Here is a 10548-nt window from a genome sequence, read left to right as displayed (position 1 = left end):
TAGACTCAAGAAGCGTCTTCAGAGCATCAATATCAATTCCAACATGTTGGCCCCTGCCATCACAATTTTTAAAGCTAAAGTCACCTGAACAAAATTTGCTGAACCATCGTTGATACGTTTAAAACATTTCCATAAATTTCTTTGATATTCTTTGGTGCTACAGAGGCATTGTTTCCCTTCTTATATTCAAACAGCATTATGTGCCAAATGTGTGTCTCGTCATGTGCCATCACTACAAGGGATTAGAGTGTACTCAACTTTACACATTATATAAGCTACATTAACGTGACATTTAGGTGGTTCATTTAACTATTGTATAATATGTACATTTTGGGGTGGTGGTGGTTAATGAAAGTGTTCCAAAATGCTACATTATTTTCTTGATGACCTCATAGAAAGTATTTTTCTAGTTATTGTGATATAATGCTTTGCTTTTGGATTATTAGAATTTTACTAGGTTTTAACATTTTAAATATAATTTGAAATACTGCTGAACCAGACATTAATTCTGTTTTAAACTTTGATAGGTATGGAAGCGATTATGTCAGAGTTCTTCAATGATACTACAACAGCTTTCTACATTATTCTGATTGTTTGGGTGGCTGACCAGTATGATGCTATCTGCTGCCATACTGCTATTACCAAGAGACATTGGCTCAGGTATAATGATCTTATATATGTGTTATTTACACCTATTGTATGTAAAACTGTATTCACATTGATGACGTTAGGTAAAGAAACATGCATTGATTCAATAAGGTAATACGTACGCATTGATTATGAAGATAAAGTAACAAATGACTTGTTTACTTTTGTTTGCTTCCAGCTGAAAATTATACATTTTATATGACAAAATTTTGTAATTCTGTTACAAACAACTGCAGAAGAGTCTATTGTAACTCTGCAAGAAGTGATTTGAAATCAATTTTGTTCAATATGAAAACAATTTTTTTTACAAGTACTTTGTTGTTTAATGAAACACTGAATGATCATATACGTGTAAGCAAGTCGTAGCCAAGGATGAGCAAAAGCTATTGATAATTAATTAGATAAAACAGTTGGTCACTAATCATTCTGTGTTATTAGTGGAATTATTTTGATTTGTTTTGAAAATATGTAAGCCATTTGATTCTCTGATCTGGATTTAGGAAGAAGTTATTTTATGTGCTTTAAATTTCAAAATTTTGTAACGTATTTTTTAGTATTGTGACAAAATAGTATTTTTGTGTTGAAGTTGATGCCATAAAATAATTATTATAGTTGCTAACATCAGTAAGTGCAATCAGTAAACTTTATGAATATCCTTCATTTTAATTTGTACAAAAATAGTTACAATATTTAGAGAAATTTAAAATCCCAATAATAGTTGCAATGTTTTTGTTTCTTGTTTCAAAGCCTGTGTAATACCTAGTATCCCAGAGTTCAATTCCTTGTGCATTTTGGCAGAGATATAAAGTTTTAAGTTTGCTTTATGTACAGACCAGTGAAAGGAGTTGTTTGCTCTGATTTTTATGTAGGTATGATTAGAGAAGTAACAAAGCAGGAGTTTAAAATGCCTCCTTTCTTAATGTTCTACAGATTTTTCTATCTTTACCACTTTGCATTTTATGCTTATGACTACCGATTCAATGGACAGTACAGTGGATTAGCTCTTTTAACATCCTGGTTTTTTATCCAGGTAAGTCAGTGAATCAAAATGTTTTCTGAATATTTTTAATTTAGTGTGCAAGTTTGAGAATATGTTTCCATATTTTCTATAAAATATGTTTTATATACATCATTATTCAGGTATGTTCATATACCCCCTGAATGGGCGACTTGTCATTTTAATTCCTAACCCACCACTTCCATTTTATGAGATATACCTGATAACACAGGCCTGTGAATTTAAACTTCATAAAAGTTTTGGTTTTAATAATGTATTGTACATAATTCAGCTATGCAGGTTTTGAAAATAATATTCATTTTTTCTATCACGTAAGGATTTTTTACAAATCGGGAAGGAAAAAAACCTCTTATTTGGATCAAGTTTTTTTCGTTTACCACAAGGAAAACATTTTTTATTATTATGTTTGGATTTCAGAATGATTGATGAGACTCTCATGTCAGGATTGGTCTAGAGAAATCTGTTGTCACCATTTTAAGCATTCCAAATTGTGACCCGATTTCAATGAAAATGATTCACTTATGTAAAAGTACATATTACATTTTGTGAAAAATCTGGATGTGATGGAGAAAAATGGATATCATTTTTGGATTCAGTGTACAGGAATTATTGTAGAACATGTAAAAATTTCAAGACAATAAAACCATCTCAGGCCTATGTAGTCATTCTTCAACTTTCCTGAGATTCTACATCACCAATAGGAGGTGCATTCTTTGTTAAACATTTTACTCAATTTGTCCTGCTCAAAATGTCACTTAATTTTGAATACTCATCCTATTTAGTTATCTCTTTTTTTATTTCATACTTTATACTTTATCTACTTTTGTCAGGCTTTCTTAATATTAACTTGTACAGTATATTTCCAGTTTATTATTAGGATATTTATTATTATTATTGATTTTACTTCATTTCTTTTACACGTGTGAGGCTTCCCACTTTGTTTTTTGTCAGTAGTTACAGAGGTTTTCTTTTTCTTCACTGTTTGAATTTTTGCATTCTATATGCTCATGTATCATCAAAAATCCAGAAGTAAGGTAATTGGGAGGTGAGGAGGGTGACTAATTTTACCCTTAGTATGAATAAAGATTTATCTGATGAAAACTATCATGTGTTGTAATATAATATTTGACCATGTGGTCCCATTTTTTGTAATAGTTAATGTTAATTGAACAGTGTACACATACACATGTGGATATTTTATATATATATATTCGTCTAGCAACAAGTGGGGTGAAGCTGTTCTATTTTGGCAGGGGCTAAATGTTTGTTTTATTAACATCATAGTTGACTATATTCTCAGTAGTTTCCAACACATTATGTGAACGTACTGTAGGTAAATACAGATTTCAATTCTGACCAATCACAAAATTGGAGGCAAAAGCACAGATTCAGTATGAGGTCATACATTGTGCAGCTGAAAATATAGGTACAGTTTGTTTTTTATCATCACTATGCAGCTAATGTTTTTCAACTATTCTTCAGTATTTGAGTATAACTTATGCAATATCAAAGTGACTGCTGGAATCTTTTTTGCCTTGAGATGTAATGAAAACAGACTGGCATGACTGTATAAATGATTATTTATGGGCAAAATTTCCTTACAAAACATACTTGACCCTCTTGTAAATGTTTCTGTACTTTTGAGAAAAATTTTGCTTAGCATTTCGAACCCTTTTTAATAGATATTACATTTTCTTAATTAAACCTCTGGCCATGTGGACTTAGACTTTTTGACTAGGTTTAAAATGCATCCAGAAACACTGCTGCTATGACGGTACTACGTATTTTGATAGCAGAATATGACTTATAGGTTACTCTTATTCAGCCACGTTTTCTGTTCAGCACTTCTTAGCTGAATAGCCTTTAGGTAAATGTGTGTATCCGTGTATCATATGTCTAAGTACAGTATTAGTTACAAGTCAGATTCACATGTAGATTGAGAATAAAAAGATACTGGTAATTGAAGATAAATGCACTTGTAATTTAGAAAGAAGCCACTCAGCTATACATAAACATTTTTCTATAATTCAGTAATGTTATGAACTTTCTCAGCTCATTGACTGGCAGTGTGTTGTTTGACAACAGTTTTAGCTTGTCATACTTATCATGATGCAAACAGTATATGTATATTAAATTAATAAGATATATAAGCATGAAATCAACAAATCATATTATAGAAATCCCTGCTTAAATAGTTTCTTTTTCTCCTTCCTGTTCATGTAACATTATAGAAATTCCTACAACCTTTACAGGAATGATTGAAACTAGATGCCTAGTCTTCTCCACTAACACCCCACCTTACTGTCCCTTTTGACTTGCAGAGTCATGTATGGTTGTGAGGCATTAATAAACATTTTGCATGATAAAAAATTGTTTTTCCGAAATAATAAAATAATGGCTCATAATAAATATATTTTTTTGGTATTTCTGGAAAGCAATATTTTAAACCTCTTCTTGGTAACAAAGTTGTATTTTCATTGAATTTAATTTTATGGACCTATATGTTACCTAGATTATACAGTTTGTTTGATCTATAGCAAAGCTACTAGAGCTATATGCCACCATCCCTGATTTTGAACTGCCAGCTAGAGGGAAGGTAACTGGTTAGCAGGATCCATTGCCTACTCGTGAGCTACCCTTTTAGTAACAAATAGTAGGATTACCTGTGACATTGTAATGCCCCTATAGTTGAAAGAATTAGCATCTTTTGTGCCTGGTTTTGATCCCGTAACCTGCAGATTGCGAGTTGAGTGCCCTAACCAACAGGCCTAAGGGTAAATGTAGAGTAAATCCATTTCATGAAGGACAAACACAGGAAAAATAATCTACATTTAAGAAAAGTTTCAGAAAACTGGTACACAAAACTCAGTACTTGAGTTTGTTTTCTCTTGTAACTTTAATACTAGCATTGACAAACTTCTTATTTCAGCTGTTTATAACTATTTATAAAAAAACCACAATCCAATATTAAGACTCCATGTTTTTATGTTGCCAAGTTAAATATTTATATTTGGTTTCTTAAAGTTGTCCATTTCTATTTCTTTAATATTCATGACAAATACAAAATTATATGTTACATGCTTACTAGGAAAGCTGGTTTCAAGGGGACTGTATATATTAACCTTAATATATATAATTAAAAGAATAATGTGTGTGCGTAAGAGCTTTTTAAATTTCATTGAACTATGCAAAAATGAAATAGGAGTAGGGAAGTACAGATGATGTTACCATGTGTGTAAGAATGGGGTGGGTGTAGATAGTACTATGCATTGCAGATGGTCAGATATTTAAGGAATGGATCTGACATCCCTCAAAGCTCTATCTCATACAGCAGTGTTTATGTGTTAAGATTTTTTGTATGAATTTCTTCATTTGTTTATAGCCACGTAGAGTAATTTTACCCTGTTGAGTTTTAATATTTGTCTCCAATACCCAGGTTTTGAAAGTGTTGATAGATCTGGCATCTTTTACTAGATAAATCAATTGAGTTTGTAATTTTTTTTATCAGACCATTTGGCTCAAAGTGTCTTTTGTACTAGAGATGTTTGGTGGGTATTGTATGTTGTGGAATAGATTTAACCTTGCAGTCATTGAGATGCTCCATACAGATTTGTTCAGAATTCTAAGTAACTAATGTGATAGGTGAGTAGTCTAGGCAGGTCACTTAGCTGTTTTAATTACTGTAAATTCTCAGGACTGCCTTTACATTTATATAAACTTTGTGCATTCAAATACAAAATATCACAACTAAAAAATAATATTTCATATGTGAAGCATGAATTCTCCCCTAGTAAATATTAAAAACTTGTGTGAAAAGTCAATAACATTTTGATTTTGTTTCAAATGTCATTTGAAATGTAAAGTTTTATTTTCAGTTCAGTTGGAATTTTATAAATAATGATGCTAAAGTGTTACAGCACTCATAAATTAATAAGCTGAAATAAACATTGTAGCTATCAGATGAAAATGTGCTGTTCAAATATCTAGTGCTTTTATCTTTATCCATAGATATTGAGTGTGATTGTTACATTTGGTTAGCATATTTGATCTTGTAGTCTCTCTGCTAATGTGACTTAATTGACGGAAAGTTTTTTTTGGAACTTGAATTTCTATTATTTGCTAATTTTGGATGAAATACAACATATTTATATATTTCATATTTAATGGTACAAAAACAACTGTATATATATATATTCATGTACATATGTATTATGAATACTAACATTTTTTCAATCATAGTCAAATAAACATAAGTGTAATATTAAAGTCCTTAATATGTGTTTATTCAGTGTAGGTAATAATAATAACAATATTAAGGTATGGAGATAATTAGCTTTTCCTCTGTATATTTTCATAGCCAGTAACATTGTTCAGGTGATAATTTAGTCACTTAATTTTAGGCTTTTGTTCACAACTGTGTTGTTTAACCTATATTATTAGTAGCATTTCCAAGTAATTGGTTGAAAAATTAACATATAAATCAGTTCCATGAAACTTTTACAAAAGTATAATCCAAATAACATGGGTTTTCATTTTTTGTTTGGCACTAAATGAAAATATTGAGTTCCAAAGAATAAGTCATTATACGCTAATAAGGCCAATATTAGACTGGAGATTTTTTTCAACATTCCTATGTATTTATCCGTTACAGGTTTTATATAAGAGAGATGTAAAAAGAGGTGTGTGAAGAAAAAAAAAAGAAAGAAAAAATGCTGTTTAATTCTTTCAGTATGATTTTTGTATCACTAAAAATAGAAATAATGAAAGTACACATAAATGATCTAGGATATACCAAAAAAGACTGGAGTGCCAGGTTCAAAATATCTTTATGGGATGATATAAGGGTCCAACCAGTCCTACACAAACACATACTGAGATAAGTATAACTCAACAGTACTGAAAGGATTAATGGAATGTTTTTTACCTCAAATATTAGGCCCTTTGATTAATTTGCTTGTCATGAAACATTAGTATTAGGTTTAAAATGTTTTTTAACATTATTTTCTATATCTAGTGTCTTAGGGATTTTCAAGAATTAGAAAAGTGTACATTAACAGTATTCCAACCACATTATGTTTGTCGTATTCATTGTCAACAACACGTTTTGCTAACTCAAAGCTCTTCAGGCCAGCTGAAACACAACAAACGTAGTAATTGTTGGGACACTATTTATATAAACCATTTGTTACAACAGAAACAAAGCATGATTATAATTAATTTACTTGTCATCAGACCTATTATATTTTTAACATTGCAACCTGTCTCTTGTCTCTTGGGGATTTTCAAAAATTGGAAGAGTTTATAGTAATTGTATCCCTTTTGGTTTACCATGCTGCACAAGGTTTTGACCATCTGAACTTTGACTTTTGCTGTACACTACTGACACATCTTTTCAATACCACTAAAAAGGTTTTTTAGAATGTTATTTACTAAACAAATGTCTACAGTAAAATACGTATTCTTTCTTATTTTAATTCTGTATTATTAACATAAAATGTTTCTTTTTTTTTCTGCTTTGCTCAGTTTGAAATGTCTATTGTAATCCTTAATTTATACCAAAGGCTGGTAAAAGTGGTGAGAATATGTGAAGGATACAAAATAAAAGTTGAAATAGTTTAGTTGGAGGTTATTCTTTTTCAGCATGTTGGACGTATAACAATTGAAGTGTTTGCACGTTATTTATAAATAGACACCAGTATTGTATATGTTCTGTGCAATTATGTGTGTTTATGTTACCGAGTACATAGTTAGATTTTTTTAGGTTCATTCAGATGCATGTGGAGGATGTATAATTTAGAAAAAGAAACTGCCACTAAAATATGACTTTTTTAAATTATTCTATTCCCTTTCAATTTAAATTATTTTTTATATTTTTTAGCACTCAATGATTTACTTCTTTCACCATTTTGAACTTCCTTCAATTCTACAACAAGAGGAGGGTGACCAGATTTATGGGCAGGTACCCCCTCCTGTGGATCGATTGCCTGCTGCTGTAGTTAATCCAGTAGGAAATGATGAACAAAGAATGCCAGAAGAGGGTGGTAGTGGAGGTAGCCCTAACTTTGGAGGAGAAAATCATGAAGACACGGGTGTTGTGCCTGCACCAACATCAGCTGCTAGTTCTAATGAGGTAAATGACAATTCAATGTGGGGATACCAGCCTCTAGTGAAGGAAGTAATAATACCGTCCCACCAGCAGAAGGAAGGCTAGAGCTTGAAAGCCATAGTATAACTACAGAGAGCAATGAAGGTATTTCATTAGAAGCAGCTTCGTCTTCTTATGAAAACTCAGTTTCAACAGAACTGACAGATAGTGTTGACACTTCACATGCAATGGATCTCCCAGAAGTATCTGAAGAAAATATTATTGTTTTAAAGCATGTAGAGGACTCTAAAAATGATAATCCAAGTAACAGAGAGGAAGAAAACTATGTTAACTTTAATTCTAATGAAAATACAGAAAAATTAAATTCAAATTCATATACTGAATTTGAAAACACCTGATTAAATAAACTGCAAAAAGTAAAAAAAAATACACACAGATATTCATACACACACACACATATACACACTAATTTTGAAGGGAAAAATAAATAAAAAGCCTTACATTTTTGATAGAATAGAAAAGCCATTTATTTGCTGATGTCGTAAGGCTAAACAACATTTCATAGAAGAAATGTATTATTAAATGAGCCTAAAAAATTAGGACATAGTTACTTAAAATGACTTGTGTAGCAAGAAATACAGATCCATTTAAAGATATTTTTCTCAGTAAAGATGATGCTATGATAATTCTGAAAGTCCAATATGATGAATCTGTCATTTTCTAAGTCTCGTTTTAATATAGAAACAAATATTTTTCAACTTTCTCGTCCACAAAGATGTAAATCTTTTTTTTTTTCTTGATTATAATTCATCAATTTTTTTGAAGTAAAACTGTGTCCACTATTATTTTTGAACTTTCGTCTCGTTAAAAGGGGTGGGTTAATAGAGATTAGTATAGCTTTAATAGATTTTATTTAATTTATCAATGTTTATTACATCATTAATAATCTTCTGCATGTGCTTTTGGGATGGTTTTTTTAAAAAATGAGATATCTATATGTATGTATGTATGTATGTATAATATATATAGAAACAAATGTGACCAGTATATATTATGATCTGTTTTCCTTCTGAGCAAGATAAGATATTGTAGATATGCCAGTGTATACTTACTTGAATGGTTGGTATTTAAATTTGTTTAAAATAAATAAAGATTTTTGAATGGGACTTTCTTGTGGTAAAGAATGGTCTAGTATCTGTCACTTCAAAGTGAGAATTCCTAGACACTTTGCATATATATTGGTGTGAATTTTAACTTTTGAGAAATACTCAAATTTAGCCATAATACCTTCAATATGTTTCAAAATTTCCTTTTAAGGTTTTGATGATGGGCCAGCTATGGAAATTCAAGTGAATGTAATGAGTATGCTTTTGTATATGTTACATAACAGTGGGGCACATTCCTTGTTCTTTTTTAAGTTTAGCCCCTGACATGCCTGAATTAAGCATTTTTGTGGAATCTCTATTATACTCTTAAAAATTCATACAAAAATATTAAAAGCACTTGCCTTTTATATTGACAAATTACTCCAAAAAAGTGCTTTGTGACAACAAAATGAATGGAATATTTGTAGAAGATTATAGTACAATCTATATGTACATGAAAAAGTTTACGTCAAGTTACCCACTTTTCGAGTTATCCTTGACAAAGTAATTGTTATCAGTTATTAGATGCTACAGGTTCTGATGAACAATAACTTTAATTTTTCCAAAAACCAATAATTGTTATCTTTTAAAACTTGAATAACATTGGAACAAAAGTAAGTATGTTAACCAATAAATCGGATATCTTAAAATTATTTTTACCAAAATGTATCATAAAAAAAGACATTTTTTAATTTCAGGCCTATCGGTATTTAGTATTCAGAGATTTTGTGGGCATGATGTTTTATTAATAAAACAACTTGGTTCCAAGTTATACACAGATTTGTTTGAAAAAATATTGCAACGGTATATTCATAAAAAATTATGCTATAACTAACTGTCATAAAATATGGTAATTTTACTACCTTGAGTCGAACATAAGCATAACTTTAAAGGTAAGATAATAATTGAATAACATAATCGCTGCAGAACTGGCCAGAAAAATCATATTGGTGTAATAAAGTTGAAAACAGCACTCATAATTTACGTTTTTTCCTCTTATTTATAACACTGATTGTTTAAATTTATCGCGCTCATCAGTAGTGTAGTTAGTACTAGTAGATCCACAAACTATACTTTTAAAATACGCAGCTTTCATATGTGGGATGATTTGATTATGCTCGTGTTTTTCATATATGCATACTTGTATAAGCTTTTGTCAGAGCCAATAGTAATTGTTTTGTAATTAAGGATTAATTTTAGTCACTGAACACTCTTTCTACCAGGAATTTGAAAAGTATTTTTTAAATATAAGTTTAAACATATTTCTTATGCAAGCGTTTTTCAATCGGTAGCGTACGAACGACAATACAAATCTATTAAGGTAAAACAGGCCTACTGTCATCTCTTCTTTAATTTGATTACTAACCTTCGCCAACAAAGCAGAATTGATATTTGTAAGTTTGTTTAATGCAAACTGGAGCTTATTACGATACGTTTGGAGATATACATTCTGGAGATATAGGTCGTGAGTTTATTTACGTTTATAGAAAAGCATAATTGATTTTTACGACGTTTGTAATTCGTGATTTTTGGCTATTAGTATTAAACAATGTCTCAAGTACATAATAAATAAGAATATATTGAAAATTGTTTGTAGTGTCATGTTAATTGTTATAAAGTTGGATTTTGGA

General features: G+C 30.4%; 1 protein-coding gene across 1 annotated transcript in view; it reads left to right on the top strand.

The window, feature by feature from the left end:
• Positions 1-10146, top strand: part of LOC106478897 (membralin-like) — a 17462-nt gene extending 7316 nt beyond the window's left edge. The window contains exons 2-4 of the mRNA XM_013939476.2: positions 528-660; positions 1579-1678; positions 7545-10146. Coding sequence (XP_013794930.2) covers positions 528-660; positions 1579-1678; positions 7545-7877 — 566 coding nt within the window. The 3' untranslated portion in view covers positions 7878-10146. The remainder of the gene's footprint in view (positions 1-527; positions 661-1578; positions 1679-7544) is intronic.
• The last annotated feature ends 402 nt before the right edge of the window (positions 10147-10548 follow it).

This window comes from Limulus polyphemus, unplaced genomic scaffold (assembly GCF_000517525.1).
Source record: "Limulus polyphemus unplaced genomic scaffold, Limulus_polyphemus-2.1.2 Scaffold260, whole genome shotgun sequence".
In the NCBI taxonomy this organism is placed as follows: domain Eukaryota; kingdom Metazoa; phylum Arthropoda; class Merostomata; order Xiphosura; family Limulidae; genus Limulus; species Limulus polyphemus.
Note: the sequence above shows the minus strand (reverse complement) of the source record. Positions and strands in the feature narration are given on the sequence as shown.